The sequence below is a fragment of the Bufo bufo genome, chromosome 11 (genome assembly GCF_905171765.1).
Source record: "Bufo bufo chromosome 11, aBufBuf1.1, whole genome shotgun sequence".
In the NCBI taxonomy this organism is placed as follows: Eukaryota; Metazoa; Chordata; class Amphibia; order Anura; family Bufonidae; genus Bufo; species Bufo bufo.
In genome coordinates, this window is record NC_053399.1 from 38,014,159 (window position 1) to 38,039,290 (window position 25,132).

The 25,132-nt window shown below is 43.8% G+C and overlaps 1 protein-coding gene across 4 annotated transcripts in view; it reads right to left on the minus strand.

The window, feature by feature from the left end:
• Window positions 1-326: 326 nt before the first annotated feature.
• PAPLN (papilin, proteoglycan like sulfated glycoprotein) overlaps window positions 327-25,132 on the minus strand; it is a 116,978-nt gene continuing 92,172 nt past the window's right edge. For all 4 annotated transcript variants that reach the window (XM_040411608.1, XM_040411610.1, XM_040411606.1 and 1 more), the window contains 9 exons: window positions 24,402-24,852; window positions 20,956-21,093; window positions 14,929-15,056; window positions 12,805-12,958; window positions 12,310-12,441; window positions 10,983-11,110; window positions 6,225-6,333; window positions 3,189-3,364; window positions 327-677 (listed from right to left, as the gene is read on the minus strand). In XM_040411608.1, the coding sequence (XP_040267542.1) occupies window positions 526-677; window positions 3,189-3,364; window positions 6,225-6,333; window positions 10,983-11,110; window positions 12,310-12,441; window positions 12,805-12,958; window positions 14,929-15,056; window positions 20,956-21,093; window positions 24,402-24,852 (1,568 nt within the window). In that variant the 3' untranslated portion in view covers window positions 327-525. The remainder of the gene's footprint in view (window positions 678-3,188; window positions 3,365-6,224; window positions 6,334-10,982; window positions 11,111-12,309; window positions 12,442-12,804; window positions 12,959-14,928; window positions 15,057-20,955; window positions 21,094-24,401; window positions 24,853-25,132) is intronic.

Below are 25,132 nucleotides of genomic sequence, written 5' to 3' on the forward strand. Positions count from 1 at the left end.
AGTTATGCAGACGGATCCGTTCTGAACGGATGCAAGCGTTTGCATTATAGGAGCGGATCCGTCTGTACAGACACCAGACGGATCCGCTCCTAACGCAAGTGTGAAAGTAGCCTCAGTTAGTTCAATTTAATGCTTTATTTTTGTTCGGTCTTCTATGCTTCATCACTGACTATTATCAAGTGTTACATATGCCCATCCAATATGTATGTGCTATATTTTGTGTATTACCCTTACCTTGTGCTTCTGTGCATTATTCTACTGTAAAAGTGTATTCACGTTTCGGTTTTACACCATAATAAACATACAATTATAAAATAAAATAAAAGTTTCATTCTTGTAGGAGGGATATATAACATGACAGCAGATTTTGGGGTTATGTGTCTTTTAAGTGATGCTTCTTTAAAGCAACCTCCAGGATTATTTTATATCCCATTGTAATTCACACATCCAAGGGCATAGAGGCTAAGAAGGTTGCTCCAAATTGTTTGCTGTTGTTTTAGCTCGGATGTGTTTCAGAAAGGTCTTTCAGCCCTGGTGTCTTTGGCTGTGTTCTGAGCGATGTCTAGAGCAGCTGGCACAGCAGAAGCTGCCGTAGTACTCATTGGCACAAAGCTGGGCATAAACAATGAGGTCACAGTTGGCCAGTTCAGGGTGGTCAATGCATTCATTGTTAGGATCTGAGGATAAGGAGAGAAAAAATTGGTTAAGCTAGCAGATCTGTTGTTTCTTTGTTACACATCTTACATTTTGTTTAGTGACTTGAAATGTAATAAATTAATACCTTAAAAGGGTGTTCCCATCACAGACATTGATGGCGTAACAACACTAGAATATGCCAATAATGTCAAGGTTCTGGAGGTGGTATCTGCACCTATCTGACATTGATGGCATATGCTAGCAATATGCCCATTAAGATCTGACATGGAAACCCCCTTTAAAGGGGTATTCCCAAGAGTTTTGGGGAAAACGGCACTGAACAGCGATATCTAAAAGGAAACCCCATCCCCACTTTACTTGCCTTTTTAAATCTCCTACAGTCTCCGCTCTGAACCCCGACATATCCCCCATCTTTACCCCTCTGGCCCCTGTGACATGAGCATCGGAGCGTAGGGCAAAGGCTTCTGTGTTTGTATTTTCACACTGCTGGGTGGAGGCTTCCGCCTAGCAGTGTTGCCGGTGATGTCACCGGATCTGATGGGTGTGCTTTAGCGCTGCCCTAGCTGTGTTACAGGCTAGTACAGCGCTAAAGCCCGCCCATCGGTGCCGGCAAATCACCGGAACTCCATTAAATTCCTTTTGTCCTGTGAGATTCATTGCAGAGAAAAGGAGAGCATTGGAGCATGAAATGCTCATATCAGAGGGGCTGCCTGGGAGAAAATGGGGATATGTCCCGGTTCAGCTCTGAACCCGGACAACCCCTATAACAGTACATGACCATTGATTGGCAGCAGTGGTAAGGTGAATGATGAACAGGACATCATAGCTATAGGACCAAAGTGGATTCTTGTGCCAGAAAAAATACAGTACATTAGATTAGACAAGTCTCATGTACACTGCCTTCTTTCTTCTGGACAGAATTTGACCTGCCGTGTGGATTTTGAAACCCGCAGCATGTCTATTGTTTGTGCAATTTTTTTGTGTTAGCAGCTTTCACCCTTTGCAATGCAAGGGTGAGAACTGCAGCAAAACCGCATAAAACCTACAACAAAAACGCTAAGTAACATGCGTTTTTTTTTGGCAGAAACACACAGAAAACCGCATGGAAATCGGATGGTCTATTAGTAATCCTGCACCCGTGTGCAGGCAGGTTTCATTTTATACTGTTTTCTGCTTTGTCATCTCTCTTTGTCTCAGATAAGCTTTTAAATATTATTTTTGTGAGCAGTTTTGTCACAAAATAATACTGTTTTCAAGACCCCCTTTAAAGTAATTGTTCAGTTTTTTGGACACTAACTAGCCCCAGCATTGTGTTTTATATTATTTTTTTCAAATAGGTAACTCACCTGCTCCCTGCTACTCCATTGTGCAACCTGTAAACTTCTGAATGGACAGGGTCACAAGTGCCGTCACAGGCAAGCTGCACATCACTATAGGGTCAAATGCTCAGATAAGTCACTGCTGAGGCCAGTTATTGGTCACAGTGGTGCATATGACCCCATCCGAAGGTTTACTGGGAAATGGCGAAATGGAGCTGCTCCAACACCCCTCTACAGTGAATCACACCTGTTGTGGTCTCCTGGTTGAAAACTACAGCCGTCACTCTCGGAGCAGAGGGGTTCATACACGGAGCCTGAAGCACTAGGAGCAGTGCAGTTGATTGAAATTAGGTACTTGTGTTGTATCTCTACCTTTTTCTGTCAGCAGTTTTGCATTAATAAGAGTACCTTTAAACTATGAAGAATAGATACAGCAAATATACTATAAAATTGTATAGCATTTCATTGGACAAATTATTATTATTATTTTTGCTGAAAATAAGACTATTGAGGGACATTTATCAAGACTCGAAAACCCATATGCCAGTCTTGATCACCCTGCGCTGGAATTTATTAAGAGGCGGATGCATCTCTGCACTGCCATGCTCCAGAAACAAAGTGTAACTGTCATTCATTTTTTTATTTCTCTAATGTATAGGAGCAGCGATACTGACCATTTTTGTAATATACTTTAATTATTGAAATCGTACTTTTCTATTAGAAAAATAGCTCTAAAGTACTCTATTTTGAGCCTTAGCAACGCTCCTCTGTCTTATGTTTACATAGCTGTGAAGACTTGCTCAACACTGACCGTGTTATGTAAACTGAAGACAGAGGAGCGTTGCTAAGGCTCAAAATGGGGTACTTTAGAGCTATTTTTCTAATAGAAATGTACTATTTCAGTAATTAAAGTATATTACAAAAATGGTCAGCATCAATGCCCCTATACATTACACAAATAAAAAAAAAAAGAATGACAGTTACACTTGAAGTCTATGCCAGCCAGGGGCTGGCCTACACTTCATCTATAACTTACACCAGTTTCCAGCGAAAGTTATAGTAAATATGGCTGTCCGTGCGGAAGCCCTGTCCCCTTTTTCCAAAGTGGCGAGAAGCTCAAAAAGTCACAAATATGGTGCCACAATTGTGGCATATATGTCCCTCAATGTGTGTCAAATTAGCAAAATGCATATTTTAATAAGACATACTCACCTGCTGCTTTTTGCTTGCTTACTCTGACTTCTGCGCTAGCGCTGATGGAGTGGGTGCCACTGTATGCATTACATGTGTAGGCTCCCTCATCTGCTGTTTTGGTGTTCCTTATAACCAGGCTGCCATCGTGTGATACATAGGTATGGCGGCCATCTGATTGCACTGGAACACCATTTCTACAGGGAAAATAAGTCCGCAATTATAATCAGCTTTTAGATTTGCAGTACAAAAATCCAATATCCATTCTGAGGTTGGATTGTCTTGGTTTGTAAAGGGAACCGGTTACCGGGATTTTGGGTATAGAGCTGAGGACATGGGTTGCTAGATCGCCGCTAGCACATCCGCAATACCCAGTCCCCATAGCTCTGTGTGCTTTTATTGTGTAAAAAAAACTATTTGATACATATGTAAATTAACCTGAGATGAGTCCAGCATGAAGGAGCCCAGCACCGCCCCGCATCCTCAGAATCTCCTCCTTGCTCCCTGACGTCGCATCGCGAGATTACGGCGCTCTAGCTTTCTGACGTCGGGGAGCAAGGAGGAGATTCTGAGGATGCGGGGCGGTGCTGGGCTCCTTCATGCTGGACTCATCTCAGGTTAATTTGCATATGTATCAAATCGTTTTTTGTTGCACAATAAAAGCACACAGAGCTATGGGGACTGGATATTGCGGATGTGCTAGCGGCCATCTCGCAACCCATGTCCTCAGCTCTATACACAAAATCCCGGTGACAGGTTCCCTTTAAGGGTAGTCTGTCACCTTATTTTCACTTATTAAGTTTTTGGCAGTGTTGTGCTGTACTCCAAAACAGTATTCTGCCTTTATCAGCGTTTGTCAGTTATTTGGAAATCAAATAAAGACGGATTATTGCCACAAACAAGGCCTCAGGGGGGTGTTCTCCATCCTAAACGTACATAGCTCCTTCCCACTCCGTGATATGCTGTCCAGCTCCTGCGCATTACAAATATCGCTGCGGACATCGGCTTCACAGCTCATAATGCACATGCACCGTCAAGCAGAGCGCCACAGACCAACCGGAAGAAGAGGAGTAACTGTGGACATCAGCCTATCATATTCTTCTTCTAGAGCAGGCCTGTGGTGTGGTGCTTGACTGTGCATGTGCATTACAATCTGTGAAGCTGATGCCCACAGTGATGTTTGAAATGCGCAGGCACCGGACAGCAATTCATAGAGGGGGATGAATAAAATTGCAGGGAGAGGGGAGAAGATGTGGGCTTGGGCACATGCAGGATGGAGAATCCCCCACCCCGGGGCCTAGTTTGCATGTCAAATAATCAAGGTAAGCTTAGAATGCTGCATTGGAGTACAACAGAATGCTGCTAGAAGTGAAATAAGAAAATAAGTGGAAATGAGGCTACAGACTTCTTTTAATTATCCCGGACAAGTCCCAATTGCCTAAAACAAAAAAATTAAAATGTTATGCTTGGTGTACAGCATTGTGACTGCTGCAGCCAATGACTGTCCCCCGAGGTAAATTGATTGGCTGCAGCAGTTACATGTGGTGTACTGACCCATCACCGCTACACTGCCACAGAAAACCGCACTTCAGAAAGAGGGGAGTGTAACACAACTTTTTATTTTAGGCAATTTGGGGAACTTGTCTGAAATAATGATTGATTGTGGACAGCCACTTTAAATTCCCAATGAAATGGGTATAGTAATACACATTATTAAAAACAGACTACCTGTTCAACAGATACTCATCTATTGAAAAGTTGCTTATTTTAAAATAATGTAGATTTCTGTATATATTCATAATTTATACAGTGACTATATTCTAAACAGACTACAGTCTGTATATAGAGGAAGTGTAGAAAGAAGTTGAGAAAAATCCAGCTCCACTTTAAAGGAATTGCGTTTATTCAGCTTGCGGTTAAAAACTCATCCAAGAAATACAAAATTTAGCAGTCTTGTCTTGTCTACATGTTTCGGGCTATCAGAGACATTTCCAGCCCTTCTTCATGACATGTGTCATGAAGAAGGGCTGGAAATGTCTCTGATAGCCCGAAACATGTAGACAAGACAAGACTGCTAAATTTTGTATTTCTTGGATGAGTTTTTAACCGCAAGCTGAATAAAAGCAATTCCTTTAAAGTGGAGCTGGATTTTTCTCAACTTCTTTCTGCATTTGCTGCCCGCACCTGACACGGGCCATCCGTGCTCACAACTAAAGGAAGGGCAGGTGAGAGCTGCTACATTTCTCTTTTCCTATAGAGGAAGTGTATATCATGCAATTTTCACACTGGCCACTAGGCCGTATAATTTATTATGATTTCCTGTTCTGTAAAGATAACTGTTCAGTAGCTATTATCATTATAGGCAGAATTACAATACACCGCTGTATAGATGAGACAGGATCCACCATTCATAACAGGTGATATCACAGCTTATCGACTCCCTCCTGACCTCGGCACGCCTAGAAGACTCTCTCATGTAAGTCAATTTTGCTGAGGCCCATGTAGCTGCTCTCGAGACAGAAACACTTAACATATTTTAGGCCTAGTGGTGAGTGTAAAAATTGCATGATTATATACAATAAAAAAAAAAGTATGATTTAAACAATAGGCCATTCTCTTTAATGAATGGTTCTCAAACACTAATAGATTTGGGAGTTCATGCACACAGAGGCTCTATTGCAGAATCTGCCAGTCAGTTGTTCTTTTTGTTTAGCCATAAGTTTATACCTAGGTCCTGGAGGAATAATGTCTTTAGTTTCATGCTGCTACCGCAATATGGAGTCTATGTAAGCAATTCTTATAGAAGAAAATACTACCATAGTCGTTAAATATAACAATCTTACATATTTAGCAAGTAAAAAAAATAAATAAAAAAAAAAGCGTGCCTTCATATAAAACGGGCAGGTATACAGACAAATGGTTTGGGCCAATAGCAGAATATGGATGGATGGATGCACACAACCCAGATCCGTAATATGGCTGTGTGCATGAGCCTGGACAAAATGTGAAAACACAGAAAGCATAATTGTATAATTCAGTAAAATTGGTAATGGTTACCTTGACCACTTAACGTTGACATTGTCACCTATCACCACACAGCGTAGTGAAGCGTCATCCCCTTCAGCCACAGAAACACTACTGGGAGGTTCAGTGATCTTCAATTCACCTGTGAAGAGAGATTATTATTATTTTTTTATTTACATGTAAATAAGAGACTAATAAAGGATCTAAATTTGAAGAGGAAAAAAATATGAATAAATTGGCCTAAGACAGGGGGTGTAGGACCACTGTGTTAACCAGCAGAATCCTAAGAGCATAATCCTAGCAGTCCCCTGTTATTCACCCTTCAACCCTTGTACAGGGATCTAGACTGTACTGCAGGGGAGCAACCTGGCTGCTGCCTCCTGGACTAGTCTGTGTGGTTAACAGCTGATCCATGGGGTCAGAGGCACCAAGGGTTCAGGCAGAATGGTAGTCAGACTATGTCTAACTAAATGAGCTATTTGTCTCCAGTTTTTCTGATGGTTCTGCCCCAGGCGGTAGACAGCAGGGGGAGCATAGTCATATATGACTGCACGCAAGAATGGCATGTCAGCTACAGACCATACACTAGTAAGTAACTAATGCACACATTTGTACCTTTTGGGGATTATTGCATATCCTCGGGGGAAGAGATTGTAAAAGAAGTGAGTGCCCTATGCGTTTGGGTCTCACCTGAAGTTTTGGGGTTTGGTCTGTGGTCAGTTTTCATTTTGGGGTGTTAGAAAAGGAGTCATATGCACTGCTTGTGATTCAAGTACATTAGATTGGTGGCAGGGCCGGTGCAAGGATTTTTGCCGCCCTAGGCAAGATAAAAATTGCCGCCACCCTCTTATCAGATGATCTGCCCATATCATGACATCACATATGTTCCACCCCTTTCTCAGCATTTAAATTAAAAGAACTGCTATGTTTCCCTTAGGGTTAATCCAGCTTCTTGTAGCTGTCTCCCTGACAGCCGCTAGAGGTGCTTCCGCGATTCTCACTGTGAAAATTACAGTGGGAAGATGTGGAACATAGTTTTGAATGTGTGCGCATTCGCAGCTGAGAGGAGGATCGGGGAGAAGAGTTCCCAGTGCTGGCGCTGGAGAAAGGTAAGTGGCTGAAGAGGTTTTAACCCCTTCAGCCCAGTGGGAGGGGGACCCGAGGGTGCCCCACTCCTAACAACTATATAGTGCCAGGAAAATGAGTTTGTTTTCCTGGCACTATAGTGCTCCTTTACCACCAGTACTGCACAGTGTCTTTTCTCTGCAGGAACACCAGTTTCTATGAGGAGGTAAGTTCTAGACTTGACAGCGGCGAATCAATGGATGTCGTGTATCTGGACTTCTCCAAAGCATTTGACACTGTACCACATAAAAGGTTAGTATATAAAATGAGAATGCTTGGACTGGGAGAAAACGTCTGTAAGTGGGTAAGTAACTGGCTCAATGATAGAAAACAGAGGGTGGTTATTAACGGTACATACTCAGATTGGGTCACTGTCACTAGTGGAGTGCCTCAGGGGTCAGTATTGGGCCCTATTCTCCAATATATTTATTAATGATCTTGTAGAAGGCTTGCATAGTAAAATATCAATTTTTGTGTAAAGTAATTAGCACGGAAGAGGACAGTATACTGCTACAGAGGGATCTGGATAGATTGCAGGTTTGGGCAGATAAGTGGCAGATGAGGTTTAACACTGACAAATGTAAAGTTATGCACATGGGAAGGAATAATGCAAGTCACCCGTACATACTAAATGGTAAAACACTGGGTAACACTGACATGGAAAAGGATCTAGGAATTTTAATAAACAGCAAACTAAGCTGCAAAAAACAGTGTCAGGCAGCTGCTGCCAAGACCAATAAGATAATGGGTTGCATCAAAAGGGGCATAGATGCCCGTGATGAGAACATAGTCCTACTACTTTACAAATCACTAGTCAGACCACACATGGAGTACTGTGTACAGTTCTGGGCTCCTGTAAACAAGGCAGACATAGCAGAGCTGGAGGGGGTCCAGAGGAGGGCAACTAAAGTAATAACTGGAATGGGGCAACTACAGTACCCTGAAAGATTATCTAAATTAGGGTTATTCACGTTAGAAAAAAGACGACTGAGAGGAGATCTAATTAATATGTATAAATATATCAGGGGTCAGTACAGAGATCTATCCCATCATCTATTTATCCCCAGGACTGTGACTGTGACGAGGGGAGATCCTCTGCGTCTGGAGGAAAGAAGGTTTGTACACAAACATAGAAAAGGATTCTTTACTGTAAGAGCAGTGAGACTATGGAACTCTCTGCCTGAGGAGGTGGTGATGGTGAGTACAATAAAGGAATTCAAGAGGGGCCTGGATGTATTTCTGGAGTGTAATAATATTACAGGCTATAGCTACTAGAGATGGGTCGTTGATCCAGGGAGTTATTCTGATTGCCTGATTGGAGTCGGGAAGGATTTTTTTATTCCCCTAAAGTGAGGAAAATTGGCTGGATCAACTTGCAGGATGACAGGCCAAACTGGATGGACAAATGTCTTTTTTCGGCCTAATGTACTATGTTATTAAACTGTACTGGTTCTGGGACTAGTGTCCTTTTAATGTGAGGTAAATTAGTTTCCAATGTAGTATTAATAACTAAATAGTTAAATAATAAACATATTGCATTGTCTACTTACCACCAGGACAATAAGATGATCTGGTCTCTGGCTGCAGTCTGGCTCTGGGGACTCCCTTGGCACTCTCTTTTCCCCCCTCCCTCCCTTGTCACTCTCTTTTCCCCCCTCCCTCCCTCCCTCGTCACTCTCTCTTCTCCCCCTCCCTCCCTCGTCACTCTCTTCTCCCCCTCCCTCCCTCGTCACTCTCTTCTCCCCCTCCCTCCCTCGTCACTCTCTTCTCCCCCTCCCTCCCTCGTCACTCTCTTCTCCCCCTCCCTCCCTCGTCACTCTCTTCTCCCCCTCCCTCCCTCGTCACTCTCTTCTCCCCCTCCCTCCCTCGTCACTCTCTTCTCCCCCTCCCTCCCTCGTCACTCTCTTCTTCTCCCCCCTCCCTCATCACTCTCTTCTCCCCCTCCCTCCCTCGTCACTCTCTTCTCCCCCTCCCTCCCTCGTCACTCTCTTCTCCCCCTCCCTCCCTCGTCACTCTCTTCTTCTCCCCCCTCCCCACTCTCTTCTTCTCCCCCCTCCCCACTCTCTTCTTCTCCCCCCTCCCTCCCTCGTCACTCTCTTCTCCCTCGTCACTCCCTCCCTCGTCACTCTCTTCTCCCTCGTCACTCCCTCCCTCGTCACTCTCTTCTCCCCCGTCACTCCCTCCCTCGTCACTCTCTTCTCCCCCCTCCCTCCCTCGTCACTCTCTTCTCCCCCCCTCCCTCCCTCGTCACTCTCTTCTCCCCCCCTCCCTCCCTCGTCACTCTCTTCTCCCCCCCTCCCTCCCTCGTCACTCTCTTCTCCCCCCCTCCCTCCCTCGTCACTCTCTTCTCCCCCCCTCCCTCCCTCGTCACTCTCTTCTCCCCCCCTCCCTCCCTCGTCACTCTCTTCTCCCCCCCTCCCTCCCTCGTCACTCTCTTCTCCCCCCCCCCCTCCCTCGTCACTCTCTTCTCCCCCCCTCCCTCCCTCGTCACTCTCTTCTCCCCCCCTCCCTCCCTCGTCACTCTCTTCTCCCCCCCTCCCTCCCTCGTCACTCTCTTCTCCCCCCCTCCCTCCCTCGTCACTCTCTTCTCCCCCCTCCCTCCCTCGTCACTCTCTTCTCCCCCTTCCCTCCCTTGTCACTCTCTTCTCCCCCCTCCCTCCCTTGTCACTCTCTTCTCCCCAGTGTGAAGGAGGCCAATGTCTGTACTGCACCCACAAATCCTGGCCCGACAGATCTGCTATTGGACATGCAGTCGGACCCAGACTTGTGGCTGCAATGAAGATGCAAAATTAAGGCCTTGTCACTCCCTCCCTCGTCACTCTCTTCTCCCTCGTCACTCCCTCCCTCGTCACTCTCTTCTCCCCCGTCACTCCCTCCCTCGTCACTCTCTTCTCCCCCCTCCCTCCCTCGTCACTCTCTTCTCCCCCCTCCCTCCCTCGTCACTCTCTTCTCCCCCCCTCCCTCCCTCGTCACTCTCTTCTCCCCCCCTCCCTCCCTCGTCACTCTCTTCTCCCCCCCTCCCTCCCTCGTCACTCTCTTCTCCCCCCCTCCCTCCCTCGTCACTCTCTTCTCCCCCCCTCCCTCCCTCGTCACTCTCTTCTCCCCCCCTCCCTCCCTCGTCACTCTCTTCTCCCCCCCTCCCTCCCTCGTCACTCTCTTCTCCCCCCCTCCCTCCCTCGTCACTCTCTTCTCCCCCCCTCCCTCGTCACTCTCTTCTCCCCCCCTCCCTCCCTCGTCACTCTCTTCTCCCCCCCTCCCTCCCTCGTCACTCTCTTCTCCCCCCCTCCCTCCCTCGTCACTCTCTTCCCCCCCCCTCCCTCCCTCGTCACTCTCTTCTCCCCCCCTCCCTCCCTCGTCACTCTCTTCTCCCCCCCTCCCTCCCTCGTCACTCTCTTCTCCCCCCCTCCCTCCCTCGTCACTCTCTTCTCCCCCTTCCCTCCCTTGTCACTCTCTTCTCCCCCCTCCCTCCCTTGTCACTCTCTTCTCCCCAGTGTGAAGGAGGCCAATGTCTGTACTGCACCCACAAATCCTGGCCCGACAGATCTGCTATTGGACATGCAGTCGGACCCAGACTTGTGGCTGCAATGAAGATGCAAAATTAAGGCCTTGTCCAAGTAACGAAGCTCATTACTCTGTGCTCTAGCAGTCCGTGATATTTTAGCTAACCTTTGACTTTAAGTTGTATTTGTTTGAATTCCCTCCGGGATCCATTTGTTGTCGCACATGTGTAGAGTCCCTCATCTTCTGAGCTAACACGACTTATGACAAGAGAACCATCTGCATGCTTTCTGTACCTGCAGAAAATTTGGCAAGGTACATTGCTGTAATCACAACTGCTTGTTTATTGTGGGATCAACAGTTTTTTTTTTATTTTGTTTTTTTTTTATTATAGTTTACATATAGATATAACACAAATAATACATGTAACTATCACTACAATTACATCTGTTCTAGCAGGGGAAAAGCCTGCCATAGTTTACCATATTTGGCATAGCCAGATAATGCTGTGACCCGATGGATTCCCATTGACTACAATGAGATCAGACTGCATCCTGGCCAGACAAAGTCTGCTATACAGAATTTTTGTCCAGCTGAAAGCCAGCATTAACGCTTGAAAGTGGTCAGATCCCCTTCGGATCCCATTGTAGTCCATAGGGATCCAGCAGCCCTATCGAGCTGTGTCAGATACGGCTTCTCTGCTGGAATAGCCTGCTACATTTTACAGTGCAGATGTGAATGCAGGGTAACTTTGTGAATACATTGTATTACATACAAAGCCTGCATTAGGATATGCTTACATATGGCGGCAGAAAGTCACACTCGTGTCAAAATGCATATTTTACACACTGTAAATTTGCATACATTTCATAAAAATTAAATGCAGTTTCACTCCTATGTGGTTTTAAATTACCAAAAATAACGGTATCCATTTTTTGAATGCATGAAAACAATGCAAACATACAATATAATTTAATTTTTTGCATTTTCAATGGCATAACACCACAATGGAAAAAAAGTGTTAAAGCTGCTACTTGTGTTCACCCTTGAACTCTTGAGGAAATATTAAAAAAAAAAAATTCCTACTGCATTAGAATAAGTGTACCAAACGTATAAAGGCGTTATATTTACAAATGCCAGTAATGGAGTATAATAATAAGAACTCACCTCGTGGATCCCCTTCCACTCCTGTACTGACGCAGCCTGGTTTCCTGCTGCTCTTTGCTTCATGTTCCAGTGATTATGTTCTGACACAAGAACATGTGATGGCTGCTGCAGCGGCCTGTGTTTGGCTGCAGCCGTCACTACCCTTGTGTCGAAACAGCATAGCTGGACCAGGAGAGCGTTGGAGGACTGGTGGGGGATCTGTGAGCTGAGGACAGCTTTTTAGCCCTATTAGCATCTACCAAAGCACTTTGATGTATTTCATTTTTTTGTTTACAACCCCTGTTAACAATCCCAGCATTTGGAGCACCAGTCTGCTAAACTTTCATACCTAGGGGAAGGCAATGGCATCCCATCTTTCTGCCATTCAACTGTAGTGCTGGGAGATATTTCAAGATAACAAGAAAGCCTTGTTCGATGGCCGAGATTTGCTTCTGCCTCCACAGGTCCCGTTAAAATTGGCCTGAATAGATCATAACACATTTTTACTATTATGATTATATTGATATTTTAGCACACCATATAGAATTAAATAGTATGTTTTGCTTGGCAGTTTATTTTTATTTTTTTGCATTGCTCCAATGGTTACAGACAAAACTGTGTGTGATCCTATAGTCAAACTGCCTTCCACCCATCCCCCAATGTTTGCTATTGTATATTCGGTAAATTAGCCAGAAGTAGAGGCGACATGGAAGGAAGTATGATTGCAGGCTCAGACTACACCCTGTTTGTAGTCTGTAACCATAGAGACACATAGGTACGTATAGAAGCTGCAGCCCTAAATCAGTGGGATATTTTTAACCAAAACGATTTCAAAGTTGCTTACTTTTTAGAATCTCTCCTCCCCGAGTGTATATTATGACTGCTCTGTGAGCGCTCTCTTGATGTCTGAGCAGGAAGAGAGTCTGTTCTCATATCTTCATGAAAGCCAAGTCTGTGACCACTGCCATGTGTTCTGTGATGTTCACTTGTTTTCACACCTATGAAGGTGAAGTCAAAGAGCAAGATATATAGCTCAAGTCAGCAAACAAAACCTGGCCCTACCAACACATAATTCAGTTACTATGGCTCTACATCTAGAGCCACTAACCATACAGCAATGATACAAGTGCACCGGCCAGCCTGACTATAGCCATCAGCTCCCTGTCACACCATTCTCTTGTATACAGGACAATATTATTATTATTTTCCCAACCCACTCTTCTGCCTGACTTATTATAAAAAACAGAAAAAGGCGAGACACAGGCATTACAGAAGAAGAAACACCAGCAGTGATCCTCCCACTCCTCTGGAGGTCTGTTGAAGGACCTGTATGGTCAACTGACCAGATCTGTGCAGGTCCTAAAGCCAAAGAACGAGCCACAGAGCTACATATAGGAGCAAAGTGTGAGCTGCTCTATAAGAGTGTGGGGTGTGTACACCGGGGTCTAGTCTGGGAGGGGGTTGTATTTGTTTAGATCCCATCTGAGGTGCGTATTCTAAATCTTTTATTTATTTAGGAGAGTCTGGTTTGGGGCCTGTATTTTTTATTTTTTTTGGGGTCTGTGGGTGTACAGGTGTGGAAATCGCCTTTTCCATAAGTGCGCCGATCTAACAGACTAACTCTAGCAAAGTACTGAAATGGCGTAGTGTACCCATTTGTACATATAGTGATTGCTCCATTCTGTATACAGGCTAGATGGAGGCCAAAAGGCTGTGAACACAATTAGCGTGTAGTTTGGGAGCTTTCCTGTGTGGAGCATCATATAGGCACTATGAATATCTAGGGCACTCTTCGTTTGGCCTTTTTATTTTTTGTGACACTATCCATCTTTTACTATTATTTTGTGCCACAGTCTGTGTAGCACTATTCAAGGTTGCTGATCTCTGGGGGAGGCTACTGTAAATGCAAGGAGACAAAGATGTCTGAACAGCAACAGAGACGTCCTGGCTGAAAGAAATCTATGTAGAGAGAAGAAAAGGAAACCTTTCCCATCAGCATGTCTGAAAATTGTCCAAAAACAGAATTGTTTTTACATAGAAACATAGAATGTGTCGGCAGATAAGAACCATTCGGCCCATCTAGTCTGCCCAATATACTGAATACTATGGATAGCCCCTGGCCCTATCTTATATGAAGGATGGCCTTATGCCTATCCCATGCATGCTTAAACCCCTTCACTGTATTTGCAGCTACCACTTCTGCAGGAAGGCTATTCCATGCATCCACTACTCTCTCAATGCTTTTTTATAATGCTTTCATAATGCTCAATGTTTTTATAATGCTTAAGTGACTGTGAAGACAAATTAGAAGAAAATGGACAATGTTTGGGGGTGCCCGCTCTTGAAACTTTGCACTGGGCCCACGAATGATTTAAAATGGTCCTCCATTAGCAGCCGCCCAAATGCTAGTTTGGCCGACCGCCATCCTTCCAACCATCTCTTCACACATACAAGCCAGTTTTCATTTACACCACTTTTGATAAATCTCCCCCAAAGTGTGTATGTGTTTACAGTAGGAATGAATAACAGCTGGCCGCAGCTTATTCCTTTATCTGTGTACTGCAAACTTTTGGACTTCTAGGTTAGACTCTATTACCCCCACAACAATAACCTCACCAGAGGTCAAACACAACAGAAATGCAAAAAAATAATTATATTAAAAGGGGTATTCTTGCCATTTTGGCCTTTTAATGGCAGAGATGGAAATAACCACAGTAAACGCCAGTCAAGGGTGGGCAGAAGTACGGAAACATCCAAGCTGCACGCACTCCACAGTTTTCATAAGCAGTGAATGGGAGCTATGGAAACAGCCTATCTTGCTGTGCTATGCTCTTTGCTGGCCATTTCCATAACTCGACCTATCCCCTGCCTGGTGCTTACTGTGGTTATTCCCATCTCAAGACAGGAATAACCCTTTAAATGTATACATTGTATTAGAAGTAGTAGTATTACATGTTGTAACACCTACCTCCTACTTGAAGCCGCACTCTATGTGTCTCTCTGCGATTTCCATTTGAAACCATACATATGTAAGTACCAGCATCTTCAAGACCGACGTCACTGATCACTAAAGAGTTGTCTGATTGGTACGTGTGCCTGTTAAATAAATGTAAATTATGATATTTTTTTCATATTTTATCAATAGTTATCCCCTATCCTGTGGATGGGGATAACTTAAAGGGACTCTGTCATCAAAGTTTCACCTTTTTAACCCTTCCCATAGCTTTCTAGCAGCCTTACAGTTAATAAAAACGTTACCTTTTTGAGCAATCCTGGACTTATAAAACCGGCAAAAAACAACTTTGTAGCATATGCAAATGAGGGCTCGCAAGTGCCCAGGGGCGGCGTTACCCTCGTTGGTGCCCAGCTAGCTCAGCCTTATTGTCGCTTCCCCCCCGCCCATTCTTTCCCTCTGACCGCCCATCTACTTACTTCTTGTTTCGCCGAGATCCCGCGCCTGCGCACTCAGTCCGTCGGCCGGCGCATGCGCACTGCGATGCCCATGCCTTGTACGGCATCACAGTAATTAATGCGCATGCACCGATGGACCGCCTTCTTTGTGGTATTTTCGCGCTGTTAGCCTGCGCTTGCGCATTAATTACTGTGATGCTGTACAAGGAATGGGCATCGCAGTGCGCATGCGCCGGCCGACCGACTGAGTGCGCAGGATCTCGGCGAAACAAGAAAGTTAGTAGATGGGCGGTCAGAGGGAAAGGATTGGCAGGCAGAGGGAAAAAATGGGCGGGGGGAAGTGACAATAAGGCTGAGCTAGCTGGGCACCTACGAGGGTAACGCCGCCCCTGGGCACTTGTGAGCCCTCATTTGCATATGCTACTAAGTTGTTTTTTGCCGGTTTTATAAGTCCAGGATTGCTCATAAAGGTAACGTTTTTATTAACTGTAATGCTGCTAGAAAGCTATGGGAAGGGTTAAAAAGGTGAAACTTTGATGACAGACTGCCTTTAACAGGAATTGCCCCTTGAAGACATTTTCTCTGCTCACCTACATTACTTTCATATTTTAGTAATTCCCACTTAACACTGTCATTTCATAAAACCTCTGATTATTCTAAGGTTTTGACTGCTATGGTTGGGGGTGGAGACCCCATACAATCACTAAAAGTATGAGGAAACCTTTTATGAAAGGACAGCTACCCTTTAAATTAAAGGGGTGGTCTCACTTCAGTAAGTTGCAGAAAGTGTAGAGAAAGTTAATACAAGGCACTTACTAATGTATTGTGATTGTCCATATTGCTTCCTGTGCTCCTTTGTTTCAATGGTTACAGTCCACCCTGCAATCCATCAGTGGTGGTCATGCTTGCACACTATAGGAGAAAGTGTCAGCCTCTCTGGTGGTCAGGGCCACGGGAGCTCACATGGGCTAGTGCTTTTTCCTATATTGTGCAAGCACGACCACCGCTTCTGGATTGCAGGGTGGTTGTAACCATGGAAACGAGCAGTGTATGATGTGATGGAAAAATTAATCCAGCCAGCAAAGGAAGAAATATAGACAATCACAATACATTAGTAACTGCCTTTTATTAACTTTCTCTACATGATATATGCCACTTACTGAAGGGAGACAACCCCTTTAAATATTAAATAAAATTATAGGACAACCCCTTTAGAAGAGTCATAAATCATGTTGAGTACTGCCCCACAAACTGAGACCAGTCCATACTCCTTCTCCTCAGGATAGGTCATCAAGTTGGACCCTGCCAATTTGAAGAGGTTGTGGCCTCTTCCTAGGTTTGTGATGTCACGTTTATCGATCATATGGCTTAGCCACAGTTCAATTCCATTTAAGTGAATGGGCCTGAACGGTAAGACCAAGCACAGGCACTAACCAATGGACATCACTGTGCATGGTAAGCTGCAGCGCTCACCAGAGCATCACAGCCTTCTGAATCAGCGTATCGGCAGGGGTGTGGGGGTTTAGGACCCCTGCCGAGCTGATATTGACTTAGGGCTCGTTCACATGAACTTTTTTTGCATTCCGTATACGGAACCATTGATTTCAATGGTTCCGCAAAAAAAAGGAATGTACTCTGTATGTATTCCGTTTCTGTATTTCCGTTTTTCTGTTCAAAGATAAAACATGTCCTTTTATTGCCCGCAAATCACGTTCCGTGGCTCCATTCAAGTCAATCGGTCCGCAAAAAAAACGGAAAACATACAGAATGTACTCCGTAGGTCTTCTGTATCCGTTCCGTTTTTGCGGAACCATCTATTGAAAATTTTATGCCCAGCCCAATTTTTTCTATGCAATTACTGTATATGCCATACGGAAAAAACTGAACCGGAAACATTACTGAAACAAAAAACAAAAAAACTGATCCGTTAAAAACAGCCTGCAAAACACTGAAAAAGCCATATGGTTGTGTGAACAAGCCCTTATTCTGTGGCTATTAGAAACTTACTTGGAAAAACCCCTTTATTTGTAAGGCACCCATTTTTTAAAAATTTTCTATATCCAAGAAAAGAATAGCAACAAGCAAAATGTCATACTTGCTAGAAGGAATGACAAATGGTACAACTTGGTGGCTCATCAGAGATAGAAAATACGAAACAAAATTCCAGAAACATATCAATATTGATTACATATATGCAAGAGTAGTATCCAATCACGGAAACAGAACACTACAAATACAATTAAAGAGGGAAAAGGGAGCAGAAGAAAAGGAAAAGTGGGAGAAATGTTTAAAGGCTATAAACACTTTTGGAAGTAATTTTTTTTTCATTGCATTTTTGCTCTAAACATACTTTTTTAATTGGTCTTTTTTAAAGGGATTCTGTCAGCTAGGTTTAGCTTATAGAGCGGAAGACATGCGCTGCTAGATCGCCACTAGCATGTCCACAATATACATTTCCCATAGCTCTGAGTGCTTTTATTCAGTCAAATATTTTTATATATATGCAAACGAGGCTAGTAAGGAGCCCAAGGGGCTGTTACCAATGTTTCAGGAGCCCAGCCACGCCCACTGTGAAGGAGCCCAGCACCGCCACGCATCCTCCGAATCTCCTCCTTGCTCCCCGATGTCACACAGTTAGAGAGCCGTAATCCCGCGCATGTGTGAGTACACCGCATGTCAGTGCCTGCATAGTGTTCCTTCCCTGTGCTGGCATCAGCCTCAGGGAATAAACTGCGCATGCGCGAGATTACAGCGCTCTAACTGTGTCCTCAGCTCTATAGGCTAAACCTAGCTGACAGAATCCCTTTAAAAATGTCAATAGTTTCTGTTCTGTATTTAGCCCGGGCATGAGCGGTATGTCCCTCACCACGCCACCTCACTCGATGATCATCACAAACCACAGGTATGTATGTACTGGTGCCAGGTACCTATACTTTAGGAATTGAACATGTGTTTGCCCTAAATGTGCTTGAGGATTTCATGTCGCTCTATTTCTATATATGGGAATAGCATTCTATGTTATCTATAGAGCCAGCGCATTCTTTTGCGATTTATATCTACTTTCTGGATATGCCCCATATGTTATAATTACAATTGGACGTGCATTAGATACTATATTGTATTTGAGTGTAGAGCCTCTTTTGTTTGTTCCCCTCTTGTTTTGCTCTTTTCTGATTTTGCTTTTCCCCCCCACTTCTAACTCTGTTTTTTTTTTTACCTGCCTTTTGCCTTCCCTTAACTCCCTTTCCAATACATTATTACGCTACTGTGGTTCAGATGTATACACTCATTTAATTATGGAACGATCCACCCACTATACATCTGATATCTGCTCATGTCTCTATATGATGTACTATTATTTTTATTCATAGTTTTCATGATTATATTCCGAGTATTGCCATTTCTTGTAAATGTATACCATGTTTTTTATAGGCCTTGAACAAGGTCCGGGAGGGACCGAAACGTTAGCCTTATGTATTGAAAACTAATGGTGGCTTCAATAAATATATAATTTAGCATTTTCCTATATTTTGAGTGCCGTGAATTTCCTATCTTATAACATTGGGATATCTCCCCATCACTGAGCACCAAAGCACATCAATAAGTGGAGTGTCAGCCATTTGATTACAATAGTTTCTGTTCTACAGCCTTCACTTTCAGTGTATATGCAGACTGTCTTGCTGTTTACATCAGCTGCTCTGACAGCTCCATGTGCAGCCCGTATCTGAACTCCTTACAGCTCGTAAACACTCAGCTCAATTTTGATAAGAATATGGCTTAGGCTACTTTCACACTCGGGTTTGGTGCGGATCCGTCATGGATCTGCACAAACGCTTCCGTTCAGATAATACAACCGCATGCATCCGTTCAGAACGGATCCGTTTGTAACGGATCTGTCTTGAACACCATTGAAAGTCAATGGGGGACGGATCAATTTTCTATTGTGCCATATTGTGTCAGTGAAAACTGATCCGTCCCTATTGACTTACATTGTGTGCCAGGACGGATCCGTTTGCAAGCAGCGTTTTGGTGTCCTCCTCTAGAGCGGAATGGAGGTGGACGGAGCCAAACTGATGCATTCTGAGCGGATCCTTATCCATTCAGAATGCATTAGGGCAAAACTGATCCGTTATGGACCGCTTGAGAGACCCCTGAACGGATCTCACAAACGGAAACCAAAACGCCACTGTGAAAGTAGCCTTAAAAGGGTGTTTATGACCTGTCAGAATTTCAGAGGTAAGGGCTGTACCTTGAGCCGTCAGATTCTCCAAAGCTGGTATTAAAGTGAAAGCTGTAGTACAGAAACTGTTGATAACTTATAATAAAATTCAACGGAATTTATTATTTTTTTTAACCCAAAATGAGTAAAACGCAATGATAAATAAGCCCCTTTTAGGTGTTTAAATCCTTTACTGCCAGGCAACACCAAAAAAGACATCAGTGCAAATATTAAGGCAAAATGCTCCAGTAAAGATCCTATGAGTACCAGAGAGAATAGAATTGATTAACAATATTATTAAGGCTAGATGTCTGATACTCCATGTTACAAACACCCTTAATTCTATCAAAAATCAGAGTGGGACCTGTGCAGATGTTTGCATTCAATGGAAGGCAATAAAACACTTTACAGCCATAAGCAAATGGAGAAGCATCTGAGCACGCAAACTGTGAACTGTATCTAAGCAGATAGTCACATCTAAGGCCTCATGCACACGACCGTTCAGTTTTTTGCAGTCCGCAAACCGCGGATCCTGCCTTCTGCAATTTGCGGAACGGCCGGCCCATTGTAGAAATGCCTATTCTTGTCCGCAAAACGGACAAGAATAGGACATGCTATTTATTTTTTTTGCGGGGCCATGGAACGGAGCAACAGATGCGGACAGCACACGGAGTGCTGTCCGCATCTTTTGCGGCCCCATTGAAGTAAAATGGGTCCGCACCCGAACCGCAAAAAATGCAGCACGTATGCGGACCCAAACAACTGTCGTGTGCATAAGGCCTAAGACCGTACAATCACAGATTTTAGAATCCCCCAAATAGTCTGCAAGGTCTCTGGAAGTAATTCTCCTCTGAGACACCGGTCCCACCTGAACATGTAATGGTGTTTGAAGAATGAACCAGAGTTCAGAATATCCTACATAGCGGATATTAATCCCTCATTTGTCACCAACAAGGTCAACAATGTCCACAGAACAGAATACCCCCAGCTTGGAACCAAGATTGAGACATGAAAGGATCTACTCTCTGGGAGGTCCAGGGTAAACAAAAATGCTGAAAGAAGCAAAGGTTGTTGAGAAAGTCCAAAATGTGGGATACAGCACTGCCAAACAGAGCAGGTAAAATCCATGGTAGATAAAAGAGGGATATTGGTATGAGTGTGCATGACTCCTCAGAAGAGTAAGTTCAGACAGATGCTCGTCACAATTTTACAATATACGTCCACTTTTATAGGGCACCCTTTTTACAGAAGAGCAATAGCAGGCAAGTCAATGTCACACCAAGCACCACGTTGGATTAATTTCTAGTCATGTTTTCACACTACAGTTAAATTTCACAAATAACTACAGTATATCTATCCTCTCACCTGGTGGAGTATACAGGACTTCCATTTTTCTGCCATTCCACTTTGGGGAAAGGATAATCACTGACTCTGCAAAGTAGACGGATCGTTTCTCCAACTGATGCCTCTGTGGAGGAGGATTCGGCCTTGTCCAAAATAATTCTTTAACAAAACAAAATAAATAAAGAGACTTACTTGTATTTCAAAGTGATATGGCAGTCCTAGTTAAATCAGAAACCTACTTATAGGGAATCTGTCAACAGCGACCTCCATATCCAGATGTTTGCATAGACACGTGGCTGTGGGTCACTTGATTAACCCTTTCAAGAACGGGTGATTTTCGGGTTTTTTCGGGAAACAACCAAAACACTGCGATTCAGCCATTTTGACTTATCGTTTGCCGTATGGGATAAATATTTACTAGGCTTAGCTGCATGCAAAAATGCCTGTACTATGATGTAATTTTTTATATTATTTATGTATTTTTATTTTGGGTAAAGGGGGGTGACTTCAATTCTTATATTTTTTTTATTTTTCTAATATTTGTAAAAACTTTTTTTTTTTACAATTTTTAATAGTTCCCCTAGGAAACTATAGCAAGTAATCTTTAGATTGCTTATCTCATAGACTCCATGAGCATTGGAGTCTATAAAAATTAGTGTTCCTATGGAGCCCTGCCACAGGCAGGCTCTCTATAGGAACTAATGTGTGGCAGCCCTGTACCACTCCTGAGTACAGAGGTTGCCGCACATTACATCCAGCTTCCCCAATCCTCACTGGGAGAGCCGGAGCACGGCCGTCAGGGTGCACTCTCGGTATTTAACGATAACGTTGATTGCATACATTTAACCAAAGTTAATTGCATACATTAGTCCCGGGTGCCTGCTGTCTAAAACAGCAGGCACTCAGCGGCTAGGGCGCCCGCTCGCGAGCGGGCTCCATTATTAAATGCCCGATCGCTGCCGTAAATTTACTTGGGGAGGTCAGGAAGGGGTTAAAATGCTTGTGTTGATCTCAGGTGCCGTGCCAGAGTTATACAGTGGGGGAAATAATTATTTGACCCCTCACTGATTTTGTAAGTTTGTCCAATGACAAAGAAATGAAAAGTCTCAGAACAGTATCATTTCAATGGTAGGTTTATTGTAACAGTGGCAGATAGCACATCAAAAGGAAAATCGAAAAAATAACTTTAAATAAAAGATAGCAACTGATTTGCATTTCATTGAGTGAAATAAGTATTTGAACCCCTACCAACCATTAAGAGTTCTGGCTCCCACAGAGTGGTTAGACACTTCTACTCAATTAGTCACCCTCATTAAGGACACCTGTCTTAACTAGTCACCTGTATAAAAGACACCTGTCCACAGAATCAATCAATCAAGCAGACTCCAAACTCTCCAACATGGGAAAGACCAAAGAGCTGTCCAAGGATGTCAGAGACAAAATTGTAGACCTGCACAAGGCTGGAATGGGCTACAAAACCATTAGCAAGAAGCTGGGAGAGAAGGTGACAACTGTTGGTGCGATTGTTCGAAAATGGAAGGAGCACAAAATGACCATCAATCGACCTCGCTCTGGGGCTCCACGCAAGATCTCACCTCGTGGGGTGTCAATGGTTCTGAGAAAGGTGAAAAAGCATCCTAGAACTACACGGGAGGAGTTAGTTAATGACCTCAAATTAGCAGGGACCACAGTCACCAAGAAAACCATTGGAAACACATTACACCGCAATGGATTAAAATCCTGCAGGGCTCGCAAGGTCCCCCTGCTCAGGAAGGCACATGTGCAGGGCCGTCTGAAGTTTGCCAATGAACACCTGAATGATTCAGAGAGTGACTGGGAGAAGGTGCTGTGGTCTGATGAGACCAAAATAGAGCTCTTTGGCATTAGCTCAACTCGCTGTGTTTGGAGGAAGAAAAATGCTGCCTATGACCCCCAAAACACCGTCCCCACCGTCAAGCATGGGGGTGGAAACATTTTGCTTTGGGGGTGTTTTTCTGCTAAGGGCACAGGACAACTTATTCGCATAAACGGGAAAATGGACGGAGCCATGTATCGTGAAATCCTGAGCGACAACCTCCTTCCCTCTGCCAGGAAACTGAAAATGGGTCGTGGATGGGTGTTCCAGCACGACAATGACCCAAAACATACAGCAAAGGCAACAAAGGAGTGGCTCAAGAAGAAGCACATTAAGGTCATGGAGTGGCCTAGTCAGTCTCCGGACCTTAATCCAATCGAAAACCTATGGAGGGAGCTCAAGCTCAGAGTTGCACAGAGACAGCCTCGAAACCTTAGGGATTTAGAGATGATCTGCAAAGAGGAGTGGACCAACATTCCTCCTAAAATGTGCGCAAACTTGGTCATCAATTACAAGAAACGTTTGACCTCTGTGCTTGCAAACAAGGGTTTTTCCACCAAGTATTAAGTCTTTTTTTGTTAGAGGGTTCAAATACTTATTTCACTCAATGAAATGCAAATCAGTTGCTATCTTTTATTTAAAGTTATTTTTTCGATTTTCCTTTTGATGTGCTATCTGCCACTGTTACAATAAACCTACCATTGAAATGATACTGTTCTGAGACTTTTCATTTCTTTGTCATTGGACAAACTTACAAAATCAGTGAGGGGTCAAATAATTATTTCCCCCACTGTATGTTTTCTTAATATGCAAATTAAGCCTTTGGTGCAACGTGGGCATCACCATTGCTCTTGTTGCACACAAGCTCCACTTATTTCTAAGACCATCCCCTCCCTCACTGCTTTGATTGACAGGGCCAGGCATTGGCAAAGCAGTGAGGGAGGCGCTGGCCACAGTAAGGAGTGGAGCTTGGCTGCAACAAGAGCAATGGTGACATCCTCATTGCACCCAAAGCCCTAATTTGCATATTAAGAAAAAGCATCATAACTCAGGAACGGAGCCTCAGATCAACAAAAGAAAAAACGTGTTTTACTCAGCTATGTGTCCATGCAGACAGTTTGATAAGGAGGTCACTGGTGACAGACTCCTTTTTAAGGTAACCAATTATTATTTTTATTGCATCCCATTTAAAGGGTTTGTCCAACCTTGGCAATCCTTTATTGTCCCCCAACAATAAAATTATTACAGGGGTCACACTACTGGGATGCCCAGTAATGAGCTATAATCTGTAGGGAAGTGTTTAATTCCATGTCTACCAAGTCTTTCCCTGCAGCACCAAAGTAGTTATAATTAACCATTACATAGTCCATATTGAAATCATGTGCTCTGGCAAATAGATGATGGTCCTGGGTTCTCCAGAGAGTGTGTACTTTCTTTCATAAATAGTACTACGCCTGTCCATGGGTTGCATCTGGCATTGCATTGTAACATCATTGAAGTAAATATGGCTGGCTGAGCTGTAATACCAAACACAACCTGTGGACCGGTGTCTCAACAATGTTTTTATCATTCTGGAGAGCCTCTTTAATGATGGTTTATCAAGAAGCATTACCGGTAAACGGAAGAGTGACGTGAAGTATCTTCTTTTGCAATTTGCCCATATGCATTTTGTTCTGTCAAGGGCTGAGATTCTTCATGCCCCACATTGTGCTCATCCCACTGTCTTCCTTCAGGGTCTTGGTCAAGTGTTTTAACCATCCCTCGAGAGCCTTGTTCAGTCCCAAAAGCTGTTGCATCATCAATCCCAGGGTGTTCGTGTGACAAGCGGTCCCATTTCATTCCTCGCTGGCGGTACCTATACTCTATAATACCTGTTGTCCTTCCTGAAATCGTCTTGCAGGAGTTGATACATTCCTCTTCACTTTCAAAATTGTTTTTGTTACCTTGGCATCCACCATACCAGAACCGGTTGCATTTTCCAACATCTGGCACAAAATACCAGCGAGTTGTCCAATCACTGCAAGGCCCCAGAGCACTTGGAAGTAAACACATTGTTGGATAATCTGACAGAAATAAAACAGGCAAAATAAATATGATGAGTGATTAAGTAGAGAAAACATTTTTTTGCCAGTGGCATGAGTCATTTTCCCATCCTGTAAAGGGGTTCTCTTTAAGGAATTAAGAAAATGGAAATACTAAAATATTACTTTATTATAAATATATTCCCGAATATCTTTAATTAGTTATAATGGCTCTTTTTGTCAGGGGAGCAATTATTAGGAGAAATAAAATGGCCGCCATCCTATCAGTACACACAAAACCTGCCCTAATCACACAGCAGGA